The sequence below is a fragment of the Notamacropus eugenii genome, chromosome 5, assembly GCF_028372415.1.
Source record: "Notamacropus eugenii isolate mMacEug1 chromosome 5, mMacEug1.pri_v2, whole genome shotgun sequence".
Classification (NCBI taxonomy): Eukaryota; Metazoa; Chordata; class Mammalia; order Diprotodontia; family Macropodidae; genus Notamacropus; species Notamacropus eugenii.
In genome coordinates, this window is record NC_092876.1 from 298,300,373 (window position 1) to 298,320,173 (window position 19,801).

At 35.6% G+C, this 19,801-nt stretch overlaps 1 protein-coding gene across 15 annotated transcripts in view; it reads right to left on the minus strand.

The window, feature by feature from the left end:
• Positions 1-19,801, minus strand: part of R3HDM1 (R3H domain containing 1) — a 92,601-nt gene that overhangs the window by 19,801 nt on the left and 52,999 nt on the right. For all 15 annotated transcript variants that reach the window (XM_072613224.1, XM_072613221.1, XM_072613222.1 and 12 more), the window contains 2 exons: positions 9,901-10,058; positions 5,647-5,798 (listed from right to left, as the gene is read on the minus strand). In XM_072613224.1, coding sequence (XP_072469325.1) covers positions 5,647-5,798; positions 9,901-10,058 — 310 coding nt within the window. The remainder of the gene's footprint in view (positions 1-5,646; positions 5,799-9,900; positions 10,059-19,801) is intronic.

The following is a 19,801-nucleotide window of genomic DNA, read 5'->3' on the forward strand; positions in this document are numbered from 1 at the left end:
TATACCCTTTATGCCAGAGCCAGCCTTGATTACCTGCTCAGACCATTTGCATGGCCATCTGACTGAAGGGCCATCAGGGCAGATCTTTCCACCCACCTGGTCTATATGTATTGTTTCTCCCTATTATGTTGTGAGGTCCTTAAGAGCAGGGCCTTTATTCTTTCTCTATTCATATCCCTGGCATTAAATACAGTATTTTTGTTCATAATAAGTGCTTAATAAGTATTTTTTCTTTCATTCATTTGTATATTTCTTGATAAGCATCTATACTGCATTAACACATACATAATGACATACCAATGTCATTTGCAAGACATTCTAGAGGAAGACGAAGGAAGACTTTAAGCATTGTTGTTTTTCAGTTGTTTCTGACTGCTGGATTTGAAATAAGTCTTCTTGACTCCAAGCCCAATGCTCTATTTTTTGAGCAGCTTAGCTACCCTAAAAATATGAAGTGCCCACCACATAGTAGATGCTACATAAATGTTTATTCCTTTCTCCCTTCCCCTTCCCAGATGGATCAAGTGCTATAGTCCTACTCTATTACCTCAATGTCCAGTCATTTCAGTTGTGTCTAATTTGGGGTTTTCTGGGCAAAGATACTGGAGTGGTTTGCCATTTCCTTCTCCAGCTCATTTTACAGATGAGGAATTGAGCCTAACAGGTTAAGCAACTTGCCCAGGGTAGTAAGAGTCTGAGGCTGAATTTTAACTGAGGAAGATGAGTCTCCTTAACTCCAGGCCAGGCACTCTATCCACTGTGCCACCTAGCTCCATCAACACCATACAAAACTATTATAGTGTCCTTGGGATTAAAGGCTGGGATGATCAAGGTCAGTGTGAGAACCAGTTCAAATCCAAAGACACAAAGTCTCACAGAAGGGCTAGTAAATGATTGAATGGAAACAACGAAAGCTATATTGTTCATTACCTCTCTAATTTAATTTAACTTTGACAAGGAATATGGAAACATTCTACGACTCATGACTGGTTAACTGGAAACTAATAGACATCTTAACATGCCCCAAATCAGATTTATTTTCTTTCCCTCCAAACTCCCATTTTTCCAATCTCCCAATTACTGCTGAGGGCACCAACATACTCCCTGTCAATCAGGCTTGAAACATCCTTGACTCTTCACACTCCTACTTAGTCCACTGCTAAGGTCTGTAGATTTTACTTTCATAATGTCCCTCTTCTCTCCACTATCAGCTTCTCCTCTCTGTAGACCATTTTCTGCTCAGATGCCAAAATGATGTACATCTAACTATGGCCCCCTCCCTTATTCAAACTCCAGTGACTCCTTATTGCTTCCGGAAACAAATATAAAATTCTTCATTTGGCTTTTGAAGTCTTTTACATCCTTGGTCCTTCCTACCTTTCTAGCTTCCTTACTGCCTTCCATGTGCTTTCCAGCTTCCTTACTGCCTTCCACGTGCTGTATCATACCAGGCCACCATAGCCATCATGTGGTTCTGTGAACCCTCTGTACTGCTGGAGTGCTGTTCTGACACTCCATCTTTTGAATCTGCACCTTTCTACCCACTGTCCTCCTTGTCTCTGCTACGTAGCTGGTTTTCCTGACTCTTTCAAGTCTCTCCTGATCCCACCTTCTGCAAGAGGCTTTTTCTAGCTCTTCCTAATGCTAGTGACTCCCTTCTGAGATCACCTCCCACCTACCCAGTACATACCTTCTACCTACAGTTATGTACACGTTGTCTCCCTCCATAGGAATGTAAGCTCCTAGAGGGCTGGGCCTGTTTCTGCCTTTGTTTGTATCCTTAGCACATAAGTGCTTATAAATGCTGGTTTACTAGACCTGACCTGTTGATCATACCTGACCTGAAGGAGGAGGAAAAAGATAATAATGAATCATGATACGCAATTACTACTAAGTGATAAAGGGGAGTTAGCACACAAATTGGTGGTGGAAACAATGACTCCTTAAGAGGTCTAAGTAGCCTCTGTGAACCAAAGGATTCCTTATTCCTATGATTAAGCTGAGTCACATTAAACTTCTTGGATACTTCTTTGAAAGTCTTCAATCAATCAATCTAAAAGTAAGGGAAACAAATTCTAATTCCTACTTGTAAATAGGCTACATTTCAATTTGGGGAAAGAACAATGACATATTGAAGTGTATGTGTGTGTATATATATATATATATATATATATATATATATATATATATATAATAAATATAAATAATTTGTTGAATAAATTGAATAAAATAAGTTGAATACAAGGCAGATAGGAAGGAGGGAACTAGCAGTTGTGGGACTCAGGAAAGCTTCGTGTAGAAAGTGGTGCTTGAGCTGCATCTTGGAAAAACAAAGGAAATGGAAATCTACATCTGCATGCTGTACTCGAACCAGATTCTCTATAAGAGACAAAGAATAGAAAACAAAATCTGAGCATGGGTTCAAAGACAACCAAAGACAATGGAAAAACACCTGAGGAGAAAATGAACAGGTAGAAATGAGAACCTTCAATGAGAACCTGAAGATGAAGATGCAAGGAAGACCTGAAATAGATGAAAAAGGAAAAAAAGATAGTTGGTGATGTTTTTTGTAGTGATCTATTTCCACTGAGGCCCATAGGGGAAGCACCCATTATTTGGATGCTACCACATAAGTACCAGAGGTGCTCTGTGATTAAGTGGAAATGACACTTAAGATGAAGCCAAGAAGAGCTAAACTGGACCAAATACATAAAAAAGAAGTCTTTGCGAATCCATACAATTTTAAGGACACTTAGGGATTGAGTTTCAAGATGTCTCAAGAAGAAAATATTCCACAAGGAAAGAAAAGACCCCAGGCTGCTTCTATCACAATAAAATATACCTGGATTAGCCAGCCATAAAGGACCTACATGCATTTCTCATTTTAGGAACATTGTAATGGGTGCAAGTGGTAGAGAGGCAAAATTAGACTTGATGTAAGAAAAAAATTTCCCAATAAGTGCTAGTTAAAAATAGAATAGGCTTTCTTTGATGGTGGGAGTATATTCCCTTTCACTATAACTCTTCAAGCAAACACAAGAGGACCACTAACTGGGTAGGTTTGTAGACTAAACTGCTGTTCAGGTATGGGTCTGAGTAAATAAATTCTCAGGGTTCCTTCAAACAGTGAAAAATACTTTTCTCAGAAATCTATGTAATGGACTGTATAACTTAAATTACTAAATATAACCTACATTCGTAAAAGAAGGAAATGAATTATATTAACATTTGAATATCATTTAACTTTTTTGGTTAATTATAAACAGCTGAGTGGTAGGTAGGGCAGCTAGGTGGCAAGGTAGTGGATAGAAAGCTGGGCCTGGAGTTAGGAAGACCTGAGTTCAAATCAGGCCTCAGGCACTTATTATGTAACCAGGGGCAAGTCTTATTACTGTTTGCCTTAGTTTCCTCATCTATAAACTGAGCTAGAGAAGGAAAAAGCAAACCAATCCAGTATCTTTGCCAAGAAAACCTCAAATGGGGTCATGAAGAGTCAGACATGACTGAACAACAACACCAGTGTGGTAGATATTTCTCAATTAATGGTAGTAAGGGTTTAGTAATACAGATATCTGTCTGCTACACATTGTTAATAAGCGGAACCAAAATAATTTTCTGCGTAAAAGGCTATTAGATTCTGTGATATCTTTAGTAAATTACAAATATTTCTTCATGAAGTTAATGTTTTTGTTAATTCTCTAACTGGCATGCCTTCACACTAAATGAATAACCTGAGTTACTCATATAGTCCTGACAGGATACATATTCTTTCCTTTCTTTTTGCTCTTAAATACATTTTTCACTTCTTGTGTGTTCATAGAACAGACCTATGCCAATGCATCAGAGAGTGAGTGATTAGAAGTCTAAGATTAGACACAAACAGCTAGTTAGAGATGTGTCACACAAAAACCACATTCAAGTTGCACATCTAAGCCTTGGACAGCTCCAGTTGTCCCTTCAACTTTCCTTGGGCAAAGTAATTCTAGCTTGGCTCATGATTCACATATTAGGATCAACACTGTCCATTATACCTTTACTCCCTTCAGGTTGCAATCTGCCTCCAGAGTAGCTAAGTAACCCTTCATAACCTGTATGATTTAGAAGATACTGTAGATGCTGTACTAATTCAAGTGAGAAGTAATGGTTCAAAGTGCAGGTATTTTCTCCCTACCTGCAGAATTTTAAGAACAGAGGAGCAGTGACTGGGGAGGAGCCAAACAACTGTGGGACATGAATGTAATGGAATATTCCTGTGTGATAAGGAGCTATGAATATAAATAGTTTGGAGAAATTGAGAAGACCTATGAACTGAAGCAAAGTGAACTAAGCAGAAACAGGAAACCCTATTTACAAAGACTCCAGCAATGTGAATGGAAAGAACAACAACAAAATCACCCGGTCTGCACACTGTATGATTGTAAGGGTCAAAACTGACATTGAAGGAGAGAAGTAAGATGTACTTTCCTTCCCTCTCTGCAGAAGGGGAGACAAGGTGTGAAACACTGCTCATAATATTACACTTGGTTGCTATATTTGTTAGTTTTAGTCAAATTGATTTATTAATTTTCTGTCCCCCCCCAACCCATTTTCCTTTTTAAGAGGCAGTTAGGTGGCTCAATGGATACACTGAAGGGTCTGGGGTCCGGAAGACCTAAATTAAAGTCTAGCCTTGAATATGTACTAGCTGTGTGACTCTGGATAAATCACTTAACCTCTGCCTTAGTTTCCTTAACTATAACGGGCATAATAATAGCATCTATCTTCCATGTTTGTTGTGAGGATCACATGGGATAATATTTATAAAGCACTTAGCAGAGTTTCTGGCACATAGCAGGCTCTTAATAAATGTTTCCTTTAAAAAAAATTATTCTTGGTAGTAAGAGATGGCTCTTGGGTTAGGAATGAATTTGGAAATAGGTTGATGTAAAAACAAAAGATATCTTTAAAAGTCTTTTTTTAAACTAAGGATTAAAACAGGAATTAAAAAATGGATGTAATATTCTACTTTCTTTGTGTAGTAAGCATAGTTTAAAAGAGTTAGGTTTCACTACAGCGTAAAACTCCAAAATTATTATTGTTACAGCCAGAACTTGTCTTTAATTTTAGTTTGGCCTTCTATATTGATATGCCAATCTTAAGGCTTCTGTAAAGCCAGAAATAAAAGAAAACGTTACAAGTATCACTAGGGAGTTTTGACAACAGTTGAAATGATGATGAATTCCTTCAATGTTGAAACAACAATTTCTAACACAGATTCTAGTGGAGTAAGTATGTCAATCCTGATTCTACTATCATACCAGAGACAAATGAGCCATTTGTAATCATTACGACCTGACAGCTACTCTTATCACCTATCACATCTTAGTTCTCTACTCTGTAAAATAAAGTACAAAATGCCAGCTGCCCCTCTGGCAAACTCTTAGGAATGTCATGGGAAAAAATGAAACAACCTATAACGTGTTTTCAATTCCTTGGAAGAACATTTCCTGATCCAATGCATAACTGCTATTTTTAATATAGTAGGCTTGTCAAAGAAGCTTTCTCTTTTTCCATACAATAAAATTTGATGAAGTACCTGACAATCTCCTCTTAGAACTTGACAAGGCAATGAATAGGAAACTAAAAGAACTTAATTTGGTTATTCACCTTAAATTGTTTTGTTGACCAGGTGGGATGACACTATAGTAAACTGGCATTCCTGTGGTGGGCATAGGTCCTTGATTAGATTGATTAGGTATTATAACAGGCTGCTGATAAGTCTGCTGAGGCATTCCTTGAGAACCTTGAGGCAGTGAAACCTAAAGTTGGTGGGGGAAAGAAGAAGTCCTTACTTTAGAAAAAGAAAGAAAGAAAATAATTTCCCTTTACAAACCTGCTCTGCTACTTTCCACTTCCAAATGTCTGTGAAGACATGCAGCAGCACCAGGGGTCACCTAGATTCTTTTGTTATACCACCAACAAGGAATTTATCCTTCAGCTCATTTGGTTCTTTGTCTTAAAAATTTAAATAAACTACAGTAACGAAAAGACTCATCTCAACTCCTAAATCACCCAACCAAACATAAAACAATAGAAAAAATATTGAGGAGAAACACAATAAACATACACGTTAAAATGCTTGAACAGGGTCTGAATGACAATGTAGGCCCCATATCTTTTGTTTTCTCATTAACAGATTTAAGTTTGGCACTAAGAAAATTCTTTAACAAAACTTTAGATGCACCAAGTTCCTTAATAAATGGATTTCAGCTGTACTTACCTTCCAACGATAAGTATATTCATTTAGGCAAGTTTAGATTTCAGGACAATGACATAATTTTTTATTTTTGTTTAATTTTAAATAAAAAAAAATTTAAGTAAAATTTCATTAGCCTTGGTTACTCACTAGCCATCTTCTTTATTGGTATGTTAAAAAGTACGCTTCTCAAAAAAATACAGAAGATTTATGTTTTTAAATTCCTAGAGTGCAGGGGCTGTACCTTACTACTGAGTTCCTTGTAGCACTGAGTACAGTGCTTAGCATATAGTAGTCACACAAATAGGATTTATTAAATTTAATAGACCATGGTGGGTTATCTGGTAATATGCAATAAAAGAGGTTGTATCCTTAGTAATTTTTTGTAAACAGTAACTAGTGTTATTAAGGTCTCTCTAAACTTGATTCTATGTTCAAAAGTTTCATCATTTTAATAGTTCAACTTTATCTCCTAGTCTTTTTCATATGATATGTTTCTGAAATAGAACTAATCCCTTCCAACTGCACTGGAATTTCTTAATTACCTCACCACTAGATAAATTATCCAAAACAAAATTATTGGGCTGATTTTCTACTCTACATAATGTAACATAATCTAATCTTTCAAGAACGAAAGTAATTTAATATATTTAGGTGGCACTTTTGATTGCATCAGATTTAATATTTATGCAAAGATGATTTAAGCAAAATCAGAGACAGCTAAATGATTCACATCATTGGAATAAATTTGTAGCGTAAAGCAAAGAAAAAAGAAACTACTAGGAATGGCATATTTCACTGTGCTTGAGAAGAATGGAATACAATCTACTAGGGGAAGGTAATTAAAAAAAATTTCTCAGTTCAAAGTTCTGCTTTCTAAATTTGCCATCCAATTTAGTGGCTAAAAGTATAAAATGGCATAGCTGAATGGTTTCTATGAGCTACCATTTGCTCATCTGGTGTTTCTGTTTCCTTCCTTAGATTAAGTGGTAAATCAAAGGAACCGAGGAGCACTGTGGAGAAAGCTAGGAGTAGGACAAAGACAAAAAGCACTCGTTGGCTGAAACCTAGATTTGGACATGATTGGTAGAGAGCAATGTAATTTTGTGAGGAAAAGGAAAAAAGGATGGAAAGAAGGAAAGAAAAAAGAAGAAAGGGAAGGAAGGAGAGAAGAAAGGGAAGGAAGGAGAGAAGAAAGGAATACTTATTCTTTACACCTCAAAATAATCTTTGTTGGTTACAAATCTCAGTGCTCAATAAAAGTCTAATGAAGGCCAATGTTTGTTTCACTTCTTTATTCCAATTTTTCAACGTTCCTGTGATTACACAGTATATATTTCTTATAGGTGAAAAATATGCTGCGATATTTAAAAGGTACGTGGACAGGATAAAAATTCTGTTTCTTTACAATTAACTTTTGGATGGGATTCAATATAGACCCTTGCAAACTGCTCATTATCAGAGCTGTAATTTGCTCATGCTGCTGTTTTTACAGGAAATACCCTTCCAAATTCCCTTTTCTGAGCCAAGCCCATCATTTCCTTTAAGACAGTTAAGGAATTACAACTTTTTAGGTGACTTTGTTCAGTTCCTAGCTTCTTCTTATATTATGATGAATACAATTCATCATATTCATCGTCTTTTACACTGCAGGGAAATTCCTTTACATTCCTACGCTATGGCTTGTTCAGACATTCCCCAATCCATCCAGGTCCTTGCTACTATGAAAGATATTAGTAAAGATATTTGATAGATAATTTGCCTTTCTTTTTATCACTGACCTCTTTGAAGCAAATGCCTAGCAGTAGAATCCCTAGGTTAAAGAGTATGGACTTGTCCCTTTCTTAGGATAATTTTAAACTATTTCCAAAATGGCTGGACCAATTCACAGTTCAACTAAGTCTGTTAGTATGTCTGTCTTTGCATAAACTTTCCAACACCAATTATTCCTATACTTTAATATCTCCTTCAATTTTGCTTAGAATGAGGCGACACCTGTTTCTGTTGGCTGCTTATATGTTTTGGATATCTGAACCCCATCAGAGGTATATTATACATAGGTGTTTTTTTCTCTTTGCTTTCGATTCCTTCTTTTTTGCAATCAACGTGCTGATTTTATTCATGCAAAAGTTTTGCAATTTTATATAATTCAGGTCATCAAGATCATCTAGGTTATCTTCTGTAACTGCTTCTATCTCTTGTTCAGTTAAGAATTCACCCCCTAGGCACAGCTATGAAAGGTATCTGATCTGGTTCTCTGCTAATTTTTTTAATAACATAATCTTTAATTTTTTTTTTTAAAATTAATTTATTCAATGGTCACAAATTCATTTTCTCTCTTCCCCACATTTCCCAACCACTGGAGAAAACCAAAACCAAAACTTTGTTATATAGTCAAGTAAAGTCAAATAGTACTTATAAATAGAATAGGAACATTTGTGAAGTCAAAGCTAAGAGGCATAATTTTCTCTTTGCTGGAGAAAGGAAAGAGTCTTTTTAGCTATAGGAGTCTTAAAGTCTTTTTTTAAAAGAATTACTAATGAAAATATTTTACTGTATCCATTATTTCACTATGTCCTTCCATTTCTAATTACTAAAATTTAGAAAATACTATTACCAGACTTTCATAGTCAAGTAAAATGAATTCTCACAGTGACCATATCCAAAAAGATATGTGTCTCATTCTGTATTCTGACTTTTATCACCTCTCTGTCAGAAGATAAGTAGCATGCATCACAGAACACATACATTTTGAGTGTATTGTCACATATCGTGTAAAATGTTAGTCTAAACCCAATTTCTGCCAGATAGCTTTCTAGCTATCTCAGTAATTCTTATCAAATAGAAAATTCTTTTCTGCTTCATGTTTTTTGTGTTTATCACAAAATAAATTTGAAATCTGAAATTCTATTACTTCTGATTCTTCCTTGTTGTCTGTTTCACTAACCTACTTTTCTATTTCTTTTTAACCATTATCAAGTCACTTGGAAGTGCTATTTCTCCTTTGTTCTTAATCTTTTTCATTATTTTCATTAACATTATAGAACTTGTGTTCCTCCAAGCAAATCGTATTATTCTGATCCCTTAACTTTACAGATGAGAAAATTGAGACCCAGAGATGTTACAGTAAGATGAAAATACTGGAAGTGAACCCAGATCTTCTGACACCCTATCTAGTATTCTTTTCACAGCACCATGCTAAGGTGATACTTCTGTTAAAGCAAACAAACAAAAAACAACTTCAAGAATATAAGACAGGGAGGTATGGCCAGACAGCTCATGTGCAAAATATCTGAGAATTCTAGTGGACTACAAGATCAATATGAATCCACAATATGATATGGCAGCCAAAAAAAGCTAAGGTGAAGTCAGGCTATGTTTAGAGATGCACCGGTTAGGGAAGTCTTATTATACTACTATATGCTACTGATGACATTCTCTCTCTCTGTCTCTCTCATTGTCATTGGTAGTTCTTAAAAAAAAAGACCACAGTACTCCTATAGTTAAAAAAATTTTTCCCTTTGTACAAAGAAGATAGAAAGATGACTCTTCGCTTTGACTTTACAAGTGTTGTGACTATCGAAGTACTGTTTGGTTTTATTGTTGCATTTAAACTCATTTCTCTACTTATCCAAAAGCATAACTAATAAAGATGAATAACATACCTGATAAGATGGCACCGAGGGGTATGGAACAATCACACCTTGAATTTGACTTCCAATATTATTTTGTTGGCCACTGACTAGATTTTGATTTTGGGATGGCTGAACTGCAACTATCCCTTGGTAGTTCTGCTGTTGCTGGCTGGGCATAACCTGGTAACCTGTAACGATATGAGGGATTAAATACTGCTTTAAATTTAAATTCATTATGTATAACAATACATATCTGTGTCAAATATGTTGTCACAAAACAAAAGCATTTACTTAAGGCAGTTCATTGGGTAGTAGAATTTTCTTAAACTCTCTCTTCTAAATGCTAGCAATTTGAAAAGTCTATTATTCAATACCTTGTAAAAAGTTAAATGTTTTATTTGAAACATTTTGTTATTTTCACCACCATAAGTTAGTGACTAAACCTATAAATCTCCACTCTTAGAAAATGAGTCCAGCTCAGTTTTACAGAAAAAAAGAGTCCTAGACTTTACACAGGACCATTGGCACACAAGCTATGGATTGTCTAATGATATTTAAAGCAAACTGTCACAGTGCTTAATCTTTGATTAAAGGTCAACTGAAGTGGCACAGAAAAGCAACATCCTTGACTGTTGAAGTGTTCTTTCTGGAAGCAAAGGCTGAACTATGCTTTGAGAAGATGCAGTTTTTCTGAAACAGTAGAACAGAAAGTAAACAAAAACTTTTAAGTCTTGTTTCTAACTAGGAAGAAAATCCATATTCGTTGCTGCCCTTTCTCGTTTATCATAAACTAAAAGAGAAGTTTTTGCATTTTATCAAATGTTATCTAATAATTTTTCAGGGCATTTTCTGCACTGCAAGTGTGAAAGGTTAAGTCTAAAATATAAATCCTACTTGAGAGAGGTGGAAATAGAGGTGGCATAGAGACATTAGGTAAACTGTCCCAAATTACAAAGAAAATTATATTTAAAATCTTCTGTAAAGATGAATCCAGAATAGTAGTACCTAATGTGGTTCAACTCCAAAGGAAAAAGAGAAATCCTATGCCATTGCATTAACAAGTATGCATTTAGCTATATTGTTAATCCAAGGGTTCTTGTCTTGCAACTAGTTTGCAAGGCAAGGGAAGTCACCAAGATTCTGTATCTCAGAGATAACAGCATCATTGGGTTAGATGGGAAACTTACCACCATTCAATTATGCTGCTCAATGATTAAATAGTTAACTCTAGCATTCATCTACTCTAAGGTTATTGGAGTGGGGATGAGGATAGGGAGAAGCAGTTCTAGGAACCAAGTAACAGGTATTAAAAGTTACAATGCAAAAGATAAACCAAAATATAGTGAACTGAATTTAGGATTCTACATAATGAAGAGATTTCCATAACAGGGTTTTGTTGAAATGATTTCTGTAATGGATAATCCTATATAAAAATTGCTTTCTTTGTCCTTATGGATAATAATCCACATGAAGCACTAAATCCCATGATTCTATGAAACTGGTTATAAGTTGTTCAGTGAATGTTCTTTCCTTTTTGAATTCATTGTAGAAAATAAACCTAGAGGAAATAAAAAGAGGAAGCAAGCTTTTCCTAAATTTTTTTGTTCTGATTATCTTTCAAACTCCCTTCATACTATTCCATACCACAAATGCCCCAAACTACATACATCAACACACTATCAAATACGCAAAGATCTAGGGGAACAATGAAAGAAGGGAATCGTGATGAAAAGGGACGGAGATAAAGGTGTGCAAGACACTTCCTCATTTCCCTTATGTTAGAAATGACTTTTTCACTACCAACCTCAGACAAAGAAAGCATGGGCTCAGCCTTCCAGAGCAGGAATGTTATTACAAAGAAATGTACACATCACAGTCATATTCCATTGAAGTAAAAATGAAACAAATAACACACCAGTTTGCTCTGTGGAATTCCCTGTAAAAGAATTTCACTTGTATAACAAATCTAAAATCTTTGCTTTCTCTCCTCAGGTGTTTAAAGTACTTTTTATTATTTTTTATCAAGTACTTTATTTATAATTGTGTATGAGAATTAGGGTTAGTTCAAAGAGTAATTTGCAAATTAATTTGTGCCTTGAACTCCCTGCTGCATTATGATAGCCTCTTTTATTACTGTTTTGAACAGCTATTTAGATTCTGTTTTTATTTACATCTTTTTGTCTGATTCCCCAAACTAGACTGCAAGTTTCCTAAGGGCAGAAATGACGCTATCTTTGTATCCTTCACAGCAATTCATATATTTATTGTCTTGCACATTTTACACATCTTGAAGTACAGCGCTGTAGAATTACTAGAATACAGCATGAAGGAAACTCCTCATCAAATCTTCTTAATAATTACAATGAGATACCTGAAGGTACAGCTTTTGAAATTAAATCACATTATCTAAGCACACACAAAATATATTCAAACTGTATTTGTTTTTCAAGACTTTTGCTTAAGTGGTGAGACTATTTTTTGTCTTTCTTTGTATCCCTAGTGGTTAACATAGTGCCTGGCACATAATAGACACTTATGCTTGTTAGCTGATTATTTAGGTATACCGATAAAAGATTACAGAGGCCCTAGCGTGTGAATCATTGTACAAAGGTCTCAAGAGTTAAATACTGATATTATTCACTGTAGAAGGACAGTGGTTGGCCCTGGTAACATAGCAAGAACAAGAAATATGAGATAGGCAACTTAAGAACTGTTAGCAATGCTCATGTCATGGCATAAGACCTATAGGAGAAAGATTTCCAGCTCACTGGGTTAATTTTTTATGGCAGAATACAGACAGGATGCACACAAGATTGAAATGTGAGAATGAGTCTGTACCATTAAAGCAGTGTTTTTTAATTTTTTATGTGTCACGAACCCCTCTGGAAGTCTGGTGAAGCCTATGGACTCTCTTCTCTGAAGAATATTTCATTGCCTAAATTCCTAACTGAAGGGCATGTTAATTGTTTTCTCATTTAAGTTCATGGACATCCTGAAATCACTGCATGAATAGATTCTTGATTAAAAATCCCTGTATTGGAGGAAGTAGCCAGTCTGAGGAAATCACTGACCAACTGAAGGAATGAAAATTATTTACTAGAAACCTCTGGATTTTTAAACAGAAAATGATGAAAACGATCACTTCAGTAAAAATGAGTAAGCACAGGCAAATGGGCAGGAAATTTTGGTACAATGGAAACGTGTGGCGACTCATGATATCCTTAGGAGTAATGCAATCTACTAAATATTTATTAGGAACCTTCTCTGCTCATAGTACTTATGATACCAAGGGCTTGGGGGGCAATGGGGGGAGAAGAGAGGCTACCTAAACTCATAATACATGTGCTTTGATGACTATAATGCAAAATAATAGTCAAGTGCCTTCAAGAGGTGGGAAAAAATGTTTTCTGAAGAGAAAGATCATTCATTATTGATTTAAGGGAAGACTCAAGTCTTCATGGAGGAGGTGGGCTTTAAATGATAGGCAAGAGGGTAAGACTAACAGATTAAAGGAAGGAAAGATACTGGTCTTGATGCAGGGCAGTGTAAGTAAATACAGAAATGTGACCATACAGGGATAGAAACTAGTCTACTTTTGTTGGCAGCATAATGTTAATGGAGTAGATTTAGTTTGTGATAATGCTGGAGGGTGGTTCCCCCAATGTGGAGGGCCTTGAATTCCAGGCAAAGGAATCTGAATTTCCTTCTGCAAGCAAGAGGAAACCATTTAATACTTTTGTGTAGAGGATAACCAAGAGATTTAAAAGTAGCAAATAATTTCTTTAGGAAGATTTCCTTTAGTAACACATTAAGATGCATACTGCTTTTGTGGGAAGTTATTCCTTACCCTCCCTTAGCTGTTATTGTGCTTAGTCCTCCATCATGTATATACTTGTCTATTACATTTATCTTTCCTGTACAGGGTCAACTCCATGAGGATCAAAACTGTCCTTTGTGTTGGCTTTCCCAATGCTACTGTACACTAGAATAATCTCTTGTAGGCACTTACCTATGGTAGGTACTTAATAAATAATTATTGGATTGGACTGGATGCACTTTACAAATCTTTTCAGCGCTTAGTTTATACTATAGCATACACTTCTTTCTCTTTAAATATTCTGTTTCATGAAGAGAAAGATTCTTTTTTTAATCTTACCATATTGACTAATGTGTTGCTAAGGAATAAGCCCAACAGTTTCTTTTTTAACAAATGATTCCTGCATTCTCTGTTTTTTGGGGAACCAGATTTCTTTGTAGTTCTGTTGATTGTTCCTGCCCATCAAAGGGGGTACTGTTCTTACCCCACAACCATCCCACAGAATATCCTGTTAGGCTGTGTGATCGGCCCTAAGCTCTGAACCCTTGTTCTGGTTTAATAATACGGCTAACACACTGGCATGCCAATCTATAAAATATCTTACGTAGTTCTGTAGATTGTTCCTGTTCATCAAAGGGGTATTGCTCAAAAATGAGGTTCCCCACTTTTGATAGTGACACGTGATCAGTCTACATTCAGGTTTCATTTCTTAGTGCTTTTTTTAAACAGCCATTTATATATTCCAGTTATGCTTCCCTTCCTAGTTTCTTAATGGAAATCTGATTTCACATAGTTTTGTAATTACCTCTATGTGCTGGGTTCATTTGAGGGACAGAGGGCTTAGGAACTACTGTGGTAAAAGAGATCACCTCTCATACTAGTGTGACCCCATGGATTTTGAAGTACTAAAGTAATATGATCAAAAATGGCATTTATAGGCAACTTCACAACTTAGAAACTACTTTCTTCCCAACAACCTTGTTACAGAAGTATGAGGAAAGTGATGATCAGAACGATTAAGTGACTTGCTCAGTGTCACATGACAGGTACAAGACGAAGTTCTTACCACAAGGAGAGATTAGTGCTAGACCCTGGGAGAGAAGGAATCAGCCATGTTCCCTGTCCTCATCTTCTGATTCTAACTCCACATACAAGGCAAGAGTGCTTGATGCTGGCCATTATTTTTAATTATTCTAAAAAGTAAAGGTAATTTGTTATGAAAACTATAGTTTTCAGAAGTGAGAAAGAAATGCTTGACTTAGAAGGAAGTCAGTGTCTGGTTTGCATGGAGCTTGTCCTAACAGAAGAAAACTGGCTTTTCTCGATCATTATGGTTGCTATTATTAAGCTACTAGGGACAATTATGCTTCCTGTTAGAAAGGTACATGCTATGGCTCCCAGCAATAAAAAAAACCTATAAATAAAATTTGTTTCGAATGAAACTGATTATTTTCAACACTGAAATAATCATTAAAGAGTTAAGTAAGGTTTCAAGTAAACTTTTTTACATAAGTTTGGAAGCTAAAGAAATGATAAAGGAAGGGTAAGTGATTAGTTTTGCAGTATTCAAAGATAGGAACAAAACAACTTTCAGGGAACACAGTAAAACACACCAAGTGTTACACAGTGGCACCTATTATTATTATACTTAAGGTTTCTCAGTGCAATCACTCTAATGTATCTGTAACTTCAATAATGTAGATATTCTTTTCAATGAGACAGACTGCAACCTGTTTGCAACATGTCTGTCTATCCTCTACTATTCACCAGTTCACCACAAGGGTCCAGCCAATGTGCTGCGGATGGACACTTCCATTATTTCTTAACATTGTGTAGATATCAATGGAACATGTGAGCTGGCCATGGCTTCTTCCTCCCTTTTGCTATGAGACAGGTCCACATTTCTCTCATACTATTCTTTATACCATGTCTATGCAATTCTTACTTTCCAATGCTGCAGTCTGCTCAGACAAAGCATGTCTCTCTCCAATGCCCTTTGGGTAATCCTCAACTTTAATTCTTCTGAGAATGCAGTACTCCAAGACATGTACCTCTACACGTCATTGGAAGAATACTGGTGTTAAAAAGACAGGTTTTTGTTTTAGTGAGGTTGAGATCATTAAAAGTATTGTGCAATTTCCCAGAAGGAAATGTAGCCTGTCTTCCTTTTTCAGTTTAATTTTCAGACTAATGTCTAATTGCAGTGCCTGTTCAAGAGACATGAACTAATAGGTGACCTCTACACTGCAGATCATTCTTCCATATGTGTTGTAGTCCTCATTAGGAGGTGTGCTCCTTAACAGGGACTGTCTTATTTTTCTATTTGTATCTGCAGTGTTTATCACAGCGCTTTGTGTATAATAAGCACTCACGTACTTTTTTGTTCATTTATTCATTCAACTGGGTACCATAATTTGGACAACAGTGGCTCTTTATCTACTTAGTTTGTTTTCCTGGGGAGACGGGTAAGTTAAACTCTTCCAAATGATTACAGATCTCTGCAAGTCATGGGGTTTGAAGCTAATCACAAAGTACCATCCAACAAACAGGAATACTTGGAAAGTCTTACCATCGCAAAGGAATTCTTCACCTTGATTCTACATTGGACCTATTCCACAGCAGGGGCAAACACCTCTGGGAAGTATACATTTCCTTGTTTTATGTTTGCTTAATATAAATAATCAAAGAGTCAAACCAAGTTATTGCTGTTCTGTCTTTTCAAGATTCTGACATATACATGGGATTATAATTTGCTGGAAGAGAGCCTAAAATAGCTTACTGCTCTACACTAAATCAAATGCTTAAAACTTTGTCTAGATGGGAAAACAGGCATATAAGTGAGATGTTAACTGATATCCTTTAGGTCAGTTTTTTTTGGGTAATAAGACTTTTCTCCCCTCATTTCTTTGGTATCCTTACTTCTTCTGTATACTTTGAGAACTGATCGCTCAGTTTCAGTGCGTTGGGCACCCTCAGTGTACATTTGGTCCTAATGCAGTTGTTTTTCTTATCCATTTTCTTCAGTGCCTGAAGAAACTACTTCCAGGATGAGCACATCTGGAAATGTAATGTTAAGAGTCCAAATGTGGCAATTTCACTATCCTTGATGGAGAAAAGAGTTTGCTATAAAAATCTTTGCAGATCTTTTCCATTTTTTTTTTTTGTCTCATGCTTATGGGAGGATATTGTTTGGTTGGACAGGTCAAACTGGGCATGCACAGGCCATGATAAGTAACAGATAACATCAGAAAAAATTAACTTGATTATATATGTGTTAAACGTAGGAAATGACTAATGATGTGAGACCCATTCCTGGAATCAGTTATCTATGGAGAGTCAGACTACTGACATGAAGGAAAAACAGTTAAAATTAACACAAAATTAGAAGAAAAAAGTGAAAAAAAAGATGATATGTACTAAAAACAACTTTTGATCCATTAAAATAAGTTGACGCTGAAAAAGTGGAAAATTAACAAGGAAAGGATATTGGTTTATTAAGATTTCACAGAAGAATTGTGTGGACAAACTACTCTCATGAGGAGAAAAGGAAAACTACTTCATTTATCAAACACTTGATCCCTTTGTTTATAAAATCTTATAAAGAAGACTGTCTGGTATCTACTAGAAGGAGGTCAAATGCAGAAATATGCCACAATATATTTAGAAAAACACTTTTAAATATTAAAGTACTAGAAACAAAATAGATGCCTTACCCACTGGGTAACAAATCCTGGTATGGGTGCATGAATGAAACAGAACATTTCAACACTCTAAGAAATGATAAATGGAAATAATTCAAAGATGAACCAATGCAATGTGAAATAATCAGAAACAGGAAAACAACAAAAATGACAACATAAACAAAAACAAAACAAAAATGAATTCTAGGTAATTATGATTACCAATACTGCCTTGAAAAAGAGGTAAGAAATTGAGCCCTTCCCCTTTCTTTGCAGAGGTGGGGAGCTCTGGTCATGGAATATTTCATATACCATGGATTCTTAACTTGGGGTCCATGAACTTTTTTATTAAATATTTTGATAAACATATTTCACTGTAACTAGCTTCTTTTGTAATTCTGCATCAAAAAATATCCCTGAGAAGGGGTCCATAGGCTTCAGCAGACTGCCAAAGGGAGTCTGGCACATACTGTCAAACTTGTTTGCTGTGCACTCTATTTTTTCTGGATTGTTCTACACTCCCCACCCTGCTTCAGCTTGCTACAAAGGAGAGCTTGTGGGGTAGATGAATTGAGAGACATCTATTTGAAAATGAAGATGATATAAACACAAAAGAGAATAACATTTTTTTAAATTATGGAGGATAGGGGAAAATTAACAGTATTACCTCAAAAAAAAAATGAAGCAGTATTACAAAAAAAGTTTAAAGTAAGCCTTGTCAGAGACCCAATTAAGCCAACTCAGCTAACTATCCAAATCAAAAGGAAAAAGGAGAGTAAAGTCCATGAAGCTGCAAAAGTACAGAGGGAAGGAAGATCCACTGTCAGGGGAGAAATTCTCAAAGTCCTAGAAAGAGTGAAAAGGATAAGAAATAAGAAGCATGGCACAACATTGCAGAGTAGGAAAAGTATTTCAAGGTTTACAAGTCTATAAAAACACTACATACAAGCCTAGGCATCGCTTAATTCTTTCTTCTTCAAATGTTTTCAAGTCAATATTTGGGGCTGTTTTTGGAATGTGATATGCCCAGTTTTACACTGCTAGCCAAATGGAAAACAAGATCCCTTTGTAGAAATCTGTTTACAGACAATGTAACTGGAAAGACTTTATTCAGGAGAGTAAGGACAGAGTAGTTTACCCAAGACAGAGCAAAAACACCCAAGCTTTCTGTGAAATGTCATCAATATTGATATTATTTAACTGCCATTTTCCTTTGTTAAAAGACTACGTTGTCGAAATATTATCCTATTTCTCCTGGTACTTTCACAGACAAGCACAATCAATTCTGCAAAGCTGAGAGAACTGGGACAATAGGAATTGATGGTGAGCTGCTTCCCTGGAGGGCTCCAAAGAATATTCTATTTTTAGCTCTATTTCACCTCAACAGAGAAGACAGCAGTAAAGTAATGCAGTATTCAGCAGAAAAGGGTTGAACTGGTCTTTACTTTAGAGATTTAATTTGAAAAACTTCTATCTAATGGAGCACATGCTTAATAATTTTAACAGGAAATAATCTGAAAGACACAAAAAATTAAAAAAAAAGAATAGTTAGCTAAGAAAGTCCTATGCATAAAATTGTATATTCACTAGTCACTAAATATTTTTAGAAGAATTCTAATTCACTTGTGCAGAAAGACAGTATGGGGAAGGTTATATGAAAGGCAAAATGTTTTATTCTAAGACCTTTTATTTGGGGTAATGTATTTCACAATAAGGGATTGTCTAGAGAAATTCCAATTAGTGTCAATGAGTTTATACATACCTTTCATGGGTCCATGGTCTAACGAGTTTTATTTTTAAATTTTTATTTCAGATTTAAAATTTCCCTAATTACCATAAAGAATGTAGACATTCTTTAACTAATAACTAATATGAGATCACTGGGGATTTTGAAGTCCAGAATGCCCCTACTTGTCATTAACTGTGCTACTTTTCTCTTATTCCTCCATGATAAAAATGTCAAAGTACAGGTTACCCCATAAGCTATCAGGCAAATGTCAGATTACTTCACAGGACAGTTCAGGATGATTTGGTTAAGTCTTACCAGATGCTTTTGCTCTAGATTTCAGGTAAGACTCTTAATGGTAGAAAGAAAAAGGATATAAGGAGAGCTATAATTGTAATGTAAAGCCCAAATCTGTGCTAACTGCAAAACAGGTGTATAATAGATGTTTATTCAATAATCCAGAAAATGAAAAACAGGCAGTGACCAAAAAGTTGGCTGAAAGTTACCCTGAAAATCAGTTGATGCACCCTGGGCATGGAGTGCCTCCCCTAAAAAAAAAAAAAAATATCAAGAATCTGGGTCAATTTCTTTTTTTTAAACTCTATTCCTCTAGCTCTTTCAGATTAAAATCTTACACATGAGACTCAACATGCAATTGTTTCTATCAGAAAAGAAGTTACAAGCATCAACAGGAAGTTATAAAAAATA